General features: G+C 34.1%; 1 protein-coding gene across 3 annotated transcripts in view; it reads right to left on the bottom strand.

Annotated features, from left to right (window-relative positions):
* Window positions 1–16720, bottom strand: part of THOC2 (THO complex subunit 2) — a 61558-nt gene that overhangs the window by 17615 nt on the left and 27223 nt on the right. For 2 of the 3 annotated variants that reach the window (XM_085319674.1, XM_085319676.1), the window contains 13 exons: window positions 15067–15108; window positions 13103–13144; window positions 11155–11285; window positions 10952–11053; window positions 8769–8853; window positions 7666–7759; window positions 7112–7192; window positions 6773–6869; window positions 4727–4844; window positions 3719–3898; window positions 2626–2790; window positions 1622–1897; window positions 517–658 (listed from right to left, as the gene is read on the bottom strand). In XM_085319674.1, coding sequence (XP_085175800.1) covers window positions 517–658; window positions 1622–1897; window positions 2626–2790; window positions 3719–3898; window positions 4727–4844; window positions 6773–6869; window positions 7112–7192; window positions 7666–7759; window positions 8769–8853; window positions 10952–11053; window positions 11155–11285; window positions 13103–13144; window positions 15067–15108 — 1555 coding nt within the window. The remainder of the gene's footprint in view (window positions 1–516; window positions 659–1621; window positions 1898–2625; window positions 2791–3718; window positions 3899–4726; window positions 4845–6772; window positions 6870–7111; window positions 7193–7665; window positions 7760–8768; window positions 8854–10951; window positions 11054–11154; window positions 11286–13102; window positions 13145–15066; window positions 15109–16720) is intronic. The other variant, XM_085319675.1, reaches the window with a different exon arrangement.

Here is a 16720-nt window from a genome sequence, read left to right as displayed (position 1 = left end):
ACTTATTTTGTCATTGGACTAGGGTTTGTGCTACTGTCTGATTAGCAGCATATAACTCTGTATATCCTCCTAAGCACTCTGAAACAAAGTTAATTCAAACCACTCATCAGGATTTTAATCCATACGAGTATTCCTCGCAACGTAACAATCAGTTATCCTGACTTAGTAGTGTCCTAAAGAGCAGGTCATTCTGTAATTAAATCTTCCACTGAATTGATTAATCTTTTTTTTTTTTTTTTTTTTTTAGTATATTTAAAACTATATAAGATCCCTAAACGTCTCCCCATTGCAAGAAGCAAACAAAACATCTCACTGAAAAACAATCACTGAACACTTGAAGTAAAACTTTTACCTTGAAGCTAACGTGTCTTATGTTGTTAATAGGCCTCTACCTATGAGATCAAATTTTAAAACCAATATTTAGAGTACCAGTCTCAAGTCTCAGATTAGATGAGCTTTCAAGTCTGGGAACAGGGATGACTAGAAAACACCCACAGTTTTTCCCTAGATACTCACTTGCCAGAAGCCAGTTATCCTTCTCCAGTTTCAGTCTCTGCAGAACTCTTTGCACATGTTCCAACTGTTTCTTCTCCTCTTCAAGAAGCTTGTCCTGAAGAGCTGTACAACGTTCTTTTTCTTTTTTCTTTTTATTTGGTGGCTATAAATGTTAAAGCAATGCATTTAATATACTAGTATTTGCTACAGATAAATCTGATAACACTGAAAAATATTTGAATAGCTTTCTAGTAATCATATGATTTAACCTATAAACACCAAATGACTAAACTAAGGTAAAAGTGAACAGTTAAACTGGAATACAAAGTCAAAGACAGCTTTCCAAACCACAGATTCTCCCACTATTTTTTATTTAATGAAGTCACTAGTATTTTTAATACAGGAATTCTCAGGAAGAGTCAATCCAGATTAAGTGCGTGTGAGAAATCAGAATGGATGAACTATACATTAATACATTAAGCCTTTCTGAATGAACCCACTTACTCAGAATTAACAAGCTTTGACTCTAGTTAGCTTAATCCAAAAATATATTTACATAAAATAGGTGAGAGAGCAGCTAAGTGATTTAATTTAACATGGTACCTGAAGTGGCAGTCATGTAAATAAAATTAGTAGTTGATTTGTCATATATTTCTAGCTTAAAAACAGACAGAAAACATAACCATATACACTACCAGACAGACTGGTCTAGGAAAGAAAGAAAAATTTAGAACATATTAAAAAAAATGAAATGATGTATACACAACTTATATGCCAGCAGGGACAGAACTTTCCCTGCAACTGCAATCAGTAACAGTATTATAGAAAGCAAATACCATATTTTCTTTGTTTGCTTCCTCAGAATTAAAAAGCACATATAAAACCATTATTTGCATAATTTTTAACTCTTTACTATTAGCTATACAAATACCCACCATTATCCTAAAAAGAATGAGCAAGTCTGCAGAATGTCATTCTGAAAAATACTACTATGAGATGGTACCACTACACAGACAGCTGTTCTACACTGTTTATAATATGAGGTTACAATTATTTAATAAAAGATTTCGTAAAGAAAATTTATGTTAGAAAGCTTAAACAGGAATATAAAATTACATAAACATACCATCTCCTGATTGTCATCTATGGCTTTCATCTGGACTTTAAGTTTATTGACTTCTCTGTCATAGCTACTATGTGGGACAGCAAGGTCATACATTGTCAGAGACCAGAATGTAGCATAAAACTGAGGACTGATGTCATCCCAAACCTTGGGAAGGTGCAGAGAGATCACAGCATCATGAACAGGAGCCATCACCAGCTCACATGATGTAATGTATTTGTGAACTTTGTGTTGCTGTTTATTTCCCTTCTCCGCTTTTTTTAGTTCATCATACTTTGACTGTAGATTAAAAAGGAGAAATAGCAATTTGTAATCTTTGTACACATACAAACAAAATACCAAGTAATTTTCTCATATTATCTGTCTGTATAAGAGCTTACACATGAAATTTTATTTGTACATATAAAACACCAAAAAATCCAAGAGAACTTTTAGTATTCGTATGTACTAGATGGATTTGATCTTTCTTCTTCAAATTCATCTGTTATGGGAAAACACTTTACTATACTGCTGCCAACATTTAGCAACATTCTATATTCAGAGCAAATTTATTTCTGATGATTTCTGACCTACCACACCTGCCTGCAGCTGCAAAATTTTCCTCCTTAGCAAAAATGCATCTAGAACACCTGCCAAAATTTATATATATACATACATATATATATATACACACACACATACATATATACATATATATATACATACATATATATGTAGAAGGAAAAAGAGAACTTATTGTAATTGCTCAAAATCATCAGAAGACATAACTTCACTGGCTATAACTTCTCACAGTCGTGTAGAAGTTGAAAAATAGGCTGTATTTTCTATAAAAAATATGGCACAATCTTTGTTTCAGTCCACAGCTTATTTTCTCTGCCTTAAATCTCCATAAGGATAAAGCTTCTGCAAGGTTTACTTAGTAATCAAACTGTAGAAGACCCTAACACAAACAGTCGTAAAACACTACTGCTGATCTAAAAGGAGACAAAGGGAAGAGTTTTACTTACTGAAATATGGTGTGCATACATGGGTCTTGAAAGGAAAAATGCAGCATCATGAGGTGTGTGAAACTCATTACAGAGAACATCAATAGAAGGCACTCGCTTAATGTAATCCTCTGTGCTTAGATTGGATGCTAAAAACCCACCAAATTGTACCAGGGTGTCATGGCACTGCATGTAAAAGATAAAGTTAGAGAACAGTTTCGAAGCGAAGGTAGAGAGGGGTGCTTTTTTCTATTTCTTCTTTTGAACAACAAACATTAAGAAATTATTGTTCTCTAAATAAACTTTTTTCCCGATGCAAAGATGCTAAATTCTTCATACCACATACTTATGTCATTCAATGCTGACTCAATCACTCTTGCACCTAGAAAAAGCCCCACAAAGGCCAGTAGAACTAAGAACATTCTGTTCCATTAGAATGAAACAAATACTTATTTTCTAAAGAGGGGGAGGGAAGAAAGGAATTAAGGCTGCTTCTTTAAAAAAAAAAAAAAAAGGGAGGGTGAAGTTTCTCTAATAAAACAAGATCAGAAGAACGTAAGTTAAAAAATACAAATTCCTTATTGCCTATAACAAAGGGCATCCTAATCATTCAGAGGTCATTTGAAGGAAATAATAAATCATCAACAGCTTATGCAAAGCAGTAACCAGTGTCTCCTAAGAGAGACAGATGTCTTACTCTACCTAAGTCTTATCTTGCAAATGCTCATCCTCAACTGTATTTTCCTAGTTTTGTACAGTTATTACCACGTCATCTTTTGTTGAACTGTGGTATCTGCAGTTGACTAAAATAGCAACTTAGGAACCAAAATACTAGGGCAAGTGAATTTGGAGATCAAAAAATAGTAACAAAAAAAAAAAAAAATCACACAAAAACCGAACTTCAAATTCTTTCAAACCCTATATAGGTAAATCGAGCCATTTCAGTCCATATATCTAAAGAGAAAGGACCTCAACTGCACATGTTGACAGCATAATGCACATGTATGTCAATTTACTGAGATCACTGCAATTAATTTTGCAAATTCTTACCTACAGTTTTGATGCATCAGAATTTACCAAAGAAAGGGTTCTTACAAATGCATGCTTTACTTGCCTGATCATACAGTTTTCCCACAAGTTTCAGATGTTTTTCCCCTCCCTCTTGAAAGATCACACCATTTCTTTGTTGAGCCATAAGCAGGCATAGTGGAAGGGCAAGATCATGGTCCAGTAACGCATCCTTCAATCTCTGAGAAGATTTTTTTGTGTTCCTGATTTGGCCAAAGTATCCACCCTGCATAGTAGAGACAAATTCCCTAACTTTAGGAATAGTGCATGATGTACAGAAATTGTATATGCTTCTGACTGAGAAACTGCATATAGATAATCTTCTGTCTGTCTGGATCGAATACTGTGATTTATGTATACAAGAATCATAAATAAATAGTCCTGTATGCTGTTAGTCCTCTACATAGTAAAGAGTGACATTTCAAAACCCACATCTCTCCCAGAATCACAGAATCATTTTTACATCCATGTTTAGAGCAGTATTAAGGTCACAGTTAGTGATCTGACTGTCAATGTCAGACGATCAAAGTCAGTGGCCATCCTAGACTAGGATGCACTTYAGACCTATATTTGCTGTCCTCTTCTCCAAGTCTCTTCTCTGTTTAATAGAGAAACTTCAGACTTCAGTTCCAGTTAGAAATACTCAAACCCCTTAAAATACACAAGGTCTTTGATGCAAAAACTAAAAACAGGTTTAATCACTAAGATGGTTTAAGTGTTACCACGCTTATTCTTGTTATTCTCGGAATAAATCCTTCAATAACAGGACTAYTATATTGGCTACCATAATTTGCAGCCTGTCATATAACACCAGGTAATGAAGGCTGTACTCATTAACATGGGATACTGAAGCACAGCAACCACGACTCATACATACTTTGTTTTGGYTGCCTATCTGCAAGGCCTCTAAGTTCACTGGAGTGAGCAGCTGCGTGACGAAAGCAGTAGCCTCTTTTACAACTGTGTTGCCCAAATTCATGAATCGGTTCTTCAAAAGCACCACCAGCAAGCAATAGCTATCATTAAGTTACTAATTAAACTAAGATGAACACACCTCAGCTTTTAGCTGTTCTCCACCAGTCATGGCTTCCAACTGTTCCATTGTCATTTCTTCAGTAATTTCTATCCCAGCCATTTTTTGTACTACCTCTTTTAAAATAAGCAAATCAAAGCTGCACAGAAAACACAAAAATGGAGCACAGCAAGAAAACTTGTGTAAGAAAAGGAAGCTACAATACTCAGTGCACAGTACAAAACAACATGAGGTGCATTATGAGGTGCATTAAACCACAATTTTTTTTCTTTAAATCAATTAAGATGTTACTAGTAGGYTGTTCACACTGGCATCTTTCCTGCAAGTGAAAAGTTACTTAAAAACAACATAGACCTTCAACAGCTGGATTTCAGAATCCCTTGGGAGAAGCAGGATAGCACTGTTTTCAGAAACAACAGCAAGTGTAGTGCCATTAAAGTATCAAACTACCATAAAAATGTAATTGTTCCTTTATGTTGTTTTCACATGAATCACACTGTATCTACCTATACAGCTATATTATCTACCATATACATGAAATTCTCCAGGAAATTCCCTCTCCCTTCCCCATCTTTTTTTATCCTCCCTGTTCTAGGACAGTATACAACCTCAGAAATTTACTGGCAAAATCAGTCTAGGAAGCTTATTTTGAACATGGAAAACATTGTGACTTAAAGCACAGGAAATACAAAGCACTCCAATAATCACCCCCTCCAAAGGCTTGGCTTTGCTTGATGCCCTGAATTCTAGAGAACAATGACTTTTCCTCAGTTGGTCTCAAATTACACTGTGCTCATTCAAAACCGCAATATTTTGTAGCAACTTCTGAAATCTGTGATTAAAAAAGTGTCAACCTACACCCTCCAAGATGAAATTTTGTATTTAGACGTTTAGATATTTTTATTATTCCTACTTATACCTTTTTTGCTTGCTTGCTTTTCCAGTCACAAATGTATTTTCTGGTTAGGAACTGTACAACTCCAGTATATGCACTAAATAAAATACTTCTGTCTCATGGAACAGGCTACACTGCTAAATCTACTTTTATTTTAATATCCCAAATATTAGCTGAATATTAAAACTGATTAATTTTGCAAAGTACTTAAAGCCTTACTACTTAATACTGGGCAAAGACAATAAACATTACTTACCTTTCTTCTGCAGTTCAATGTGATTGTACCATCATCAGAATACAAAATAAATTAGGGACAGGGGAGCACATGAGACTGAGTGTCTACATTGCAGGGAAGGGAAAAAAAAACTAGATTTCTCAGTATAATATCCTAAAGTAACATTCTGCATCATCTCCATTGGTAAGCCTTTCAGCAAGCATATGGAGATTCAAAATAGAACATATTATAAATCAATACTCACCTACATGATAAAAATCATCCATTCAGAATAAACAAAAAAGAGAAAATAATCATCCATTCAGAATAAACAAAAAAGAGAAAATAATACTAAGCAATGATGGGGAAGGACAACAGAAGAAAAAGGAAATTCAAATTGCAAACTTTGTTTAAAAAAAGTTAAAAAATAAAATGATTAACATTGATGTATCAAGAAGCAATTCAAYAGCCATTGAACAAACCAAAGTATTTGAGATAACAAAAATGTTAAAAAAAATTTCTACAGAAAAGATACTGTGAGAAAGAGTAAACTAAAAATTGCTACAATCACACCTTTTGCTATCATAGATACTTCTTTTTTAAATAACATACAGTAGTTTCTATGACAGTATTCCAAAACAGGTAGGTTGGTTGTTGTTCATCTGGGTGGTTCAGACAACTGGTAGCAAAATACATTACGGAGAAAAACAGTACTTCAAAAACATGCCACAACTACACAATTAGAGGAAAATCCATTAAGTAGATTATTCTCTCTGCTACTTTAATTTCTTAAACTTCTGGAGAGTAGAAGTGAAGTTTTAACACTGCTAGAGTAACTATTCTAAGCTGTGCTCTAGAGTGCCCCTTGAGTGTCCTTGTATCAGCAAATGAAACATCCAAAACATCCATTTCACATTATGAAAATACAGTTTATACAGAATAATTGTGCAAGACTTGCCTTTTCCCAGCTTTCAGTTGGTTTGCTACATACTGAAGTAAACCAGCAAGTTCAATTGGGTATTTTCGGAAAACCGCACCACAAAAGCTAGCCAGACCTAAAGCAAGAAGAAGTATCTGTGACTGAACGCTGTGCAGTATTAAACATAGGTATTAATCAATTACATGTAGTAAGTCAGTAATATATACTTTGTACTACAAGGGAACATTTTCCTAATGATTAAACTTACCATTTCCCTGCTTTGTTTGAAAAATTAACTAATAGAACAAAGTATGGCCGACCATAAGAAAGGTGAAATATTTTAAACATGAATGTAATACATAAAATAAAAATACTAACTCTGTAGCCAGCTTGAGATGGTGGTGTCGTCATGCTTCATTCTCTCCTTTTCAGGATTTGCCAGAGCTTCAATAATACAGTCTTTAGTGGAGTTAAAGAGAATTTTTTGCCTCGTTTTGTCAAAAATAAAGCCATACAAATCTGGTTTTCTAGTTTTAGAATAAATGAACATAACATACAAGTATAGAAATCACAGTACAGGGGATCCACTAACAGATATGATATGAGTAATATAAAAATCAAAAGAAATGGCAACATAAATAGTCTTACCTCACTACTTATAGAGTTTCTAGGCCTCAAGAACAGAGTGAAAGCAGTGTAACAGCTTAAAAATAAGATAATTTTCAGTGTCAAAGTGGAGAAATGGCAAATAAAAACAGAAAAGCTCCATAATCAGGAAGTGGGCAAGATACTTACAAACATCACTAAAGTATTTCTAGCAAAAAGCAGTAACAAAAGAAAACAGTATTTACTGAAGGACAGCAGATGTAATCTGGAGTTTAGAACTGTATTAGTAATGGTTATTAGATATATTAACTTACATAAAAGGATACATGCCAAGACATCGTAATTCAGTGAAGTGAGGTATTTCAGTGAATCAACAACTGGAGTTATTAAGTTATCATACTTCTGTATTTGTGATAAAATCTGAAAATTACAAAAGATGCATTCAGCTGAACAGGAACAGTATTCCATAACTTATTTTTCCTTAGTAAATTAAGGAAGGTTTGTCTTCAAATCCTAGAAAAAATACCTTTGTAATTTTTAAGTGTCCTAAAGCACTTCCAAAGTAAAAAGTAGTCTCACTGATTTATCCAGTATCTTAGAGACATCAGCAAAACATGCTCTAACATGTAAACACAGTTCTGTGTTAACATTTTTATTTAACATGAAATAGTTTTAGGTTTCAAACCATCACAAAATGAAAATCATACAAACAATTCACTGACATTGTTCCCTAAGGAAGAATAAAAAAGACAGTCACTTTCCAAAATACCCAAAGCTTAGCAATAATTTTCTCTTTCCAGTTATTATAATGAAAAACTGCAAAAATAACCTAGGTCTTCATTTTCATTTAGTAATACAAAAGTGAATAAATATCTTCTGTATCAATCCAATTTTAGAGAGTTCTTACTGGTATATTAATACTTATGTACAATTTCCATACTCAGTCTTTGAAGCAACATCTAAAGACTAACTAATAATCACAAATCACATCTGTAAATAAGGTAAATCTATCAACATACTTATATACAGTTACCAGGCATTTTGTAATACCAAGTCATCTTGAAAGCCCTCCTCAACCTTGTAGTTTCCCCCTAAAGAACCTCAGGTATAAAGATATCTTCATCACACACACATGCACAACCACACATGCAAAACTGCCCAGACAGCCTAATTTGAATTTGTATGATCAGCACAACACTTGCATACCTTGCATAGAATTTTCAGGGCAATCTTGTGGTTATTCAAGAGTGATYGTAATACTTAACATCTCATCTGTGTTTCTATGCTATTACAGAATTATCAAACTTTAAAATTGTCAAGAGTCAAACACACTGATTTTAGAATTACCCTCTAATCAAGACTGCAGTTTCCCATATTTAAATACCTATAGACRGGACCTAATAGTATTCAAATACATATAATTACATACATAATCAAATAAAATTGTAGGATTGCTGTGACTGAGTTTTCCGATTTGTCTTCCAGAGGGTTTCACATTTTCCTTTGTTAGACGCCTGTAAAAGAGAATACGTGTTACTGGAACACATAAACTATCAGAACCCTAAAATGAGTCAGTTCCAATGAAGAAACCCATTTACCAGTTGCCCTGATTAAATCCTCACTAGCGGATAAAAAAAAAAAAAAGAAAAAAAAAGAAAGAAAAAAGTGTAGTAATATTATGCTTCAGGGAGTCTGAATCATATAGCTCTATGATTTACAGCAGGTACAAGCAAACAAATCAAACCCTCCCCACATTACTCTGCACTGTATTCTGCTTTCATCTCAGAGCACTTTTCAGTCAGAAGCTGTCAGTGGGGCCTATACCGTATTTGAAGATAGCCTACAATGCTTCTACTCGCTCCTGCAAATTTAGTTTAACCACGGTTCACTTATATTTAGATTTGTTGTGTTCTGTTCATTGGAAAACAATACCAGTTTCATCAGGCTTCACTTCAATAGCATTCTTTAGTAAAGATATAAGCTTAACAGTAAATCCTAAGTCAATGTTCAATAGTAAACTGCACATACAAATATTAAAGCAGAATAGTGACTCTTCAGCACTTTTAGCTTTACTTATTTCCAGTCCATAACTCACACACATGATTTTTGTTTCAGTGACTGTAACATAACACCACTACAATCTCTAGTAATTTGTCAAAAAATTCTATGAAAGAATAATCTACTGCAGAATCCAGGATTTCTTACTCCATGTTCTGAAATGATTAATTCTGTTATGTAAATTGTCTACACTAAAAACAAATCAAGAGTATAATCAATAGAAAGCATGGTGTCTGCAATTAGAAGAAACACGTCTGCAAAGATAACTTGAGAGAAAAGGCCTAACTGGTTCAGTGTTTTTTGCTGTTTTTTTAAACTATCAAGCACACATACACACACACAAAAAAATCAGTCTTGTTTTGAGTTAACACCACCAAGCCTCTTAGTTAAACACTCATATTGTGAAACTTAGTTAGTAACTAATTAATTATACTATATTTAAAGTGTGCTTTATTTTTCCCCTCCTCCAAACATACTTAATTTAATTCCAAGGCATTTTAACTTGAAAGCGTAACTTTTAACTGTATCAAAATATTCATTAATATATTTTGCCAGCTATCAAGTGGTCTGTGTAGAAGCCTGGAAGGAGATTATGTTCTATTCCTGGTTCTGACATCCAGTTCCAACTTGAGAAAGTTGGTTGGAACTGGATTTGCAAGATGACTTTGGTACTTAACACAGATTTTGACCACTGCATTTTTTTTTGAGTTAGTTCCCCCCTCCTCCTCAAAAAAAAAAAAAAAAGAAAAAAAAAAAGAAAAAGAAAAAGAAAAAGAAAAAAAGCCTACTACTGTACATGTAAAGGAATATAAACTTTTTTGATCTGTGCTAGCCATGCAGGAAGTTGTAAGAGATTCATAATCATCCCTTCTAGCTTTCACATCTGCAAGTCCAAAATCATGTATCCAGTAACAATTATTCTGTCTTGACTATGTAGAAAAGTTCTAATTATCCAYTATATAAAACCACAGCATTTACTTTTGGTCCAAGCTATACAAAAAAACGGAGATACAAATCTCTGACAATGATGYAAGAGAATCATTATATTTGGGGTAAATCTAAAATTGGTGCAAGCCCACGTGAAGATGAGAATAAATCATGACATTCAACTCAACTTTGAAGAAAACCATCCTACTTTGAAACCTACAGAAATTATGACAACAGAAGTGCTTAGAAGAGAAAGTTGAGGTTGTGGTGATTAAATGGTCTACATACCTAGAGAAAAAATTTTGCACTAACGTTTSTTTTTGTTTTTGTGTGTGTTTTTTTTTAAGGCAATTTATCAACAACCACATTCCTATCACAGAAAAGGTTAAAGAGTTCAACTAGACTTACTCTTCACAGATGAAATACCTTTGTTAATGACAAACTAGTCTGTACCACTACTTGTGACAGTTTTTAAATCATAGTATGTTGGTAATTCTTGTTTATAAAGGATTTAATGAAATAACTGAGTCTAAGAAGGGAGTACTTTTGTCAAGCTTTTTCTTCTTTTGGTGACACGAAACACAGTACGTCACATCTGACAGTTACCTATGGAATTTGGCAACTTACTTCATGATATATTTGGCTCGGTCTATGGTCTGAGCTTTAACTTTCACTAGAAGTGGATGGCTATTATATGTTTCATTCTTCCATTGTCCATAAAGACGATACCTTGAATGATTGGAAGCAGAAAAACAAAAATTATTGTTTGTACTGACAACTTGAGAAAGATTACTTCCAAGAAAAATGGAAAAGAAAACTGTTCTACTCACCGGTACTGGTATGGAAAAGTTTTGAACATTCCCCACAATTCTTCAGACATGCACGCATTGCAGTCCATCAAAGAAAGCGATGGAAGCAATACTTGATCGGTAATACTCAACAGACAGCTAAATAAGATCTCCTGAGATAAAGACAATTTAAAAGAGATAACTAACAAGTATATCAGAAGCAGTAACATTCATAACACACTAATAGACCAATAAGATATATTTATCTCAAATTAATGACCTCCTGAACAAAAATAAAAATCTAAAAAGACTTAAATATCCATCATCACAAATCTTTTGTTAGCTAATTCATGGACTGCGTATGTTGTCAATGTTTTATTTCTCTATATAAAATGCTTGTAGGAAGCAGCTGAAGTGCTCAGCAGGCTGCATTTGTAACTTCAAAGAATTCATAAGAAAAACAGATAAAGGGTGGACCTGTACGAAGCGCAACAAGTGAAAAAGGATTTTGAGAACTGCTTTCAATATAATCAAATATTTTTTGCCATTACCTCTGTTCTCAACATCTTATGTAACTGTATGTAATTATTTACTTATTTGTAGTACTAGGTGTTGTTATGGCACTAAAGTGCCGTTTTTCATATGATATCACATCCTACTTCATATTCTATAAACACTGAAAAATTTATATATAAAAAATTTACATGTGTATGTATATACATACACACACACATACATATACACACACAAATATCAGTCTGTGTTAAGTCAGCATACAATGCAGACCTCCATGCATGACAGAAGATAAACAGTTGCCACCGTCTCCAGCTGAGATTTCTGCACAAGTAGCTCAACCACAGATAGGGTAAGTCCAAGAATCTTAACTCCTTCACAGTTATAAACTAACACTAAGCAGCAGGTTTTTCCTAGTCAGGAATGACCAGTTTATGAACTGCTTGGCAGTCTCTCACTGCTGAAAGTCAGCCTTCAGAGGTCAGAAAGAGTGGGTTCAACAACACTTACGAAAAAGCAGTGATCTGTGGAAGACTGCATGACTCACTCCTCTGTAGGCCGAGAGATCATTAACAGAACTATAGATGACATCAGTCAAGTTCTTTGAAATCTTACTTAAGACCGATCAAACTGAACAGTGACTCAGATTTCGTGCTTTTAGGAACAGTTCAGAAATTTTATTTTCTCTGCAAAATTTCAGCAAGTCAGGAAATCATGACAAGWAAGATACAGGAGTAATAAGGATCTGCTGGAAACTCTGCAGGCTTCATATTGAGAACTTACATGTTAAGCAAGAAAAATGAATGCCTCTTTTTATAAAYTAGATTTCATTTATGCACTTCAGTTTGGCAGTAGTCAATTTTGAATTATCAAATCTTAGAAAGTTAGCCATCGTACTATCAAAATCTCCTCTGCTTCCAGTTTCCTTTTCTCTATGCTTTCCCCAGTAATTCTTTAAGATGCAAACTGCCACCAAGGCAGTGTATTTACACAATGAAAGTGGCTTCACTGATTCTGAACAAATAAAAAGTACAGCACACTAGGCTAGAAGAACAAGACTAAGTTTGAGGAATCTAGGGAATAAAAGACTCAGCAATAAAATATGACTGGCTCAAATTTGCCTACAAAACCACAACAAAAAGTCTATAGTGAGGTAAAGAGTAAAATTCTATTCAGGAAGAAGAGTTTCATGTTTAATAACATGAGGTCGCACAATCTAAAATAAAAACTTTTTCCTCCAAAATAAACCCTTTCCTCAAAGGATAGAAAGAGTAAAACTGAGAAGATTTCCCAGGTTCAGCTCCTTAAATTAAAAGACTGCCATCTTATTGAACTAGTTATAGAAGTACTGTGCAGAAGAAATGAGATCACTAGAACATTTTATGACCAAAATGGTACAACTCTGTCAGTGAACAACTATTAGTTCTATTAGAAATATTACGTTCATTTTCCAGTTGAGAGCCTTTAAGAAACTCACCATTTTCTCCTTATCTTCTTGTTTGCTTCCATCAGACTGAAACTGTAACAAAGACAGTCATATTAATTGTAGAATAATTAACAGTTTCAGAACAAAGCTACATCAGCAAAAGCATGAATCTGAAGGGCCACATGCCTAGCACATATTTAATTTTCCAGATCAGTTAGCATTAGGACTGTTGCAGGCCTAGTGAGTGGAAGGGCACCTACAAAGCTACACACATCCTCAACCTTCATTAGCACCATCTGCTGCAGTGTGTGTGCTCCCAATTCCACATGCTGCAGTGCTCCATCTATTCAGATAAAGGCCCTTTCTCCTTCACCTGTATCACCAAATATCTGTCTTTATACTGGACACAGCTAAGCCTCATGCATAAATACTGTCTTTTATTCATTATGTCATGCAGCATTTGCAAACCCCAGATAAAGTTTTAAAATACACCTAAGATTCCAGTGGATGATCAAATTTTAAATAATTTTTCTGGAAAAATATGCAACTCATGGAAAATGGAAAGCTACAGGCAGTTAAATTACAGGGGTGAGGGGAATAAAAAAAAGAGAGCAAATTAGACTTAAAAATGTTATGTTACTTCACTAATACCTACTCAAAAATATTAAATTCATTTTTTAAATCCAGCACATACAAATGTGAAATCTTGGTTCTCTTGCAATCAAATAACCCACTTTCACTTGGCCAAGATGAAGTAATTTTTTAACATTTAGTTAAATTCATAAGTAGATATAAATACTGTACATGCTAACATTAGTGTTTTAGAAAACACTGCAAAATATACAATTGTAATAATTAAATCACTTATCTAGAAACATGCTAATGATCTAARGAAAGATGCCATTCTGCTGAAGTACTTTTGCTTCAATATCCTGAACAACTTTTAAAGCAAGGCAGAGTGGATTAGATTATTCTCTGCAATATGCATGGCCCATGAGATTATTTTGCTAGTATGAGTTCTGGTCTCCTCCCAAATCCCTGAAAAGGGAAAACCGATTGCCTATAACCCAAGATCAGTAACTCATTTTCACAAGAGCTGGGAAGTGGGAACCAAAGAAGTTTTTTGTTCAGATCCTTTTCCTGTGTTTAGGTACACTTGTTTTCAGCTCAACCAATACGTTACCCAGAACAGCATCTTGTGGTCCCCTATGGAACAGAAAATGCCTGAACTTCCATATGCTGAGCAATTCAGCAACAGTAATGCTGTGCTCTGCTGTGATACTAATTTGAAGTTTCTGGCACAATAAAAGCGTAACATTTGAGTTGACAGGTTTCACTGCTATTAAGCAATTGAAAAAACACACTAGTCACAAATGCTCCAGTAAATCAGTAAGTACTACTGCAATTTCAAGAACTTCTAGAGACAAAAATATTAATGCATTTGGGAGCTATTTATCATGATAAACAATCAACAAAGAAATAATATTTTTTAATAGAAATACATGAAATATATTGCTTACATATACAGTGACTTCTGATGTTTTTGTTGAAACATGTGCAAGAACTAAAATACCAAGGAAATGTTTTATGTAATAAAACACATTGATTTTTCTTACTGAAAAGAAAGAAGCCATATCCGGCATTCAATTTCTTTCAAAATTAATAGGACTTCCAAAACAATTATCAAATACAGCTATCAACTATTTGTCCAGCTTTCCCTCACAATAAAACCCACTCAAACTTTTAGTTATTATCAGATTACTTCTCTCTTGTTCCACTCACCATGAAAAGCATATTAAGCCCACACAGTATTAAGTGCACAGTATTTTAAAGTTACACTTGAGCACAAAAGCTGCAGAGCAATGTTAGTAGACTAACTTTTAAGCTACTGTATGGGTTAGCTTATAGTCAAACCACCTCCAGTTACATATAATTCTTTTGTGTGTTAAACAACTTTTATCACTATATAAACAAGCTGATGGCAACAGTGCATTAAAAGACTTTCCCTATGTTACCTTAACCACTCCGTCACTGATGAATTTCTTCGCAGTTCCGACCTAGAGCAAATAGCTAAGATGTTGCTCATTCTTGTCATAAACATGTTAAGCTATCATATTTGTGTATTTTAAACAAAACTACACGAGACTCCTAAAACCAAGTAATCTGCCTTTTATTTATGTGTCCACCAAGAAACAAGGGCTTTCTCAGAAAGCCTCAGTAATTTTGAGCTTAATTACAGAGTAGTACTAATAGTTCACTGCTTTCAGCAGGCTAAGTTATACCCTTGAAATTATAATTTCCAAATTAACAGTACTGTCAATGCAAAATACTGTACCATTCAATTACCAGTCTTTCTCAGGTCAGCAAGAAGTGTGCTATGAAAGCAAGACTATCAGCTACTGGGAAATCTCATAGCTCTGATAAAGAGGCTAAGAAATTACACCCCTTGTAACAGTAAGGAAGCAGGCGAAAGAGGGAAATGCTTAAAAGTTACCATAACATTACTGCAATCAGTACTTGGAAACCAAACTTAAGAGTAACTTCTGCCACCTGACCACTGCATCTTGGAACTTTATGAGTTAAACCAAACTCACTTGCCCCAAACCCAAAAGCTTAACAAGAAATATCTTCAGTCTGGATAGGAGAGCATCCCCTCAGGTGGCTATGTTCAGAATACAAGTTTTGAACAGTTCAATACTAGTTGTAGTTGTAATTGAAGACACTTTTTTTCGTAAAGTTATCAAACTGAAACATCCCCTCAATATAATTTAGATCAACCAACACATCTCCAATTATTTTGTTGTTAAAAATTGTAATAAAGAGTTGGAAAACAGGAATTAAGTTCCAAGTTTCCAAGTGTTTTTTTTTTAATACAACAATAAAGATATTTTATTCTGAAGTTTGTCCAAACTTTATTAAAAACCCACACACAATCCCTGCCACCACCCTACTTTGATTGGGCAGGGGGAGATTAATAATTACTAGTCAAACAGCATACTGCCAGAAAAGCAGCAGAAAAGAATTTACTGGCCTCATTTCGAGCAGCTGATTACATTCTAAGGGACAGTAAGTTCAGCTGCATCCTTTTAAAATAGGTCACACTAGCTATCCTTCAACACATACATCGGAAAGTATGGTCAAAGACAGTAACAAACTCCAGAGGTCACTTTATTTTTAAAGTTGGCTACTTTGTGCTTTTTACAGTATCTTGGATCTTCACATTGAACTCATCATTAATGGCGTCCTGAGACAATATATTGGTCACTGATACAAGTTCAAAACCAGCAGTATTTTAATTGAAAAAATGGGGACACCCCACTAATTAAAAAGCCGCAACATCCCCTACACTTAACCTAACACCTAACCTAAAAGAATAGTTTTTAAGAGTACTAGATTTGTACCACGCTTTTCATTGTCTTCAGGGTCACTTTAAAAAACGTAAAAGTTTCTATGCAACATCATACCTTCATTTAAAAAATTTTTTTTTATAAAAGGATAATGTTGCAAAAATAGTACAAAGGTGGTCTGTAAGTGGGGACAATATGAAGACTTTAATGAGAAGTTAGTTATTACTATAAATTACTGGTTGAAAACCTAACATGTCTAAGTTTTTCATAAAAACATGACAAAACTTGACAAAAAGTAAAACATGACAAAACTTGACAAAAA

Source organism: Rhea americana, unplaced genomic scaffold (genome assembly GCF_003343005.1).
Source record: "Rhea americana isolate MKP2758 unplaced genomic scaffold, rheAme1 scaffold_6, whole genome shotgun sequence".
Lineage (NCBI taxonomy): Eukaryota > Metazoa > Chordata > Aves > Rheiformes > Rheidae > Rhea > Rhea americana.
This window is presented reverse-complemented; position numbering and strand designations above follow the sequence as displayed.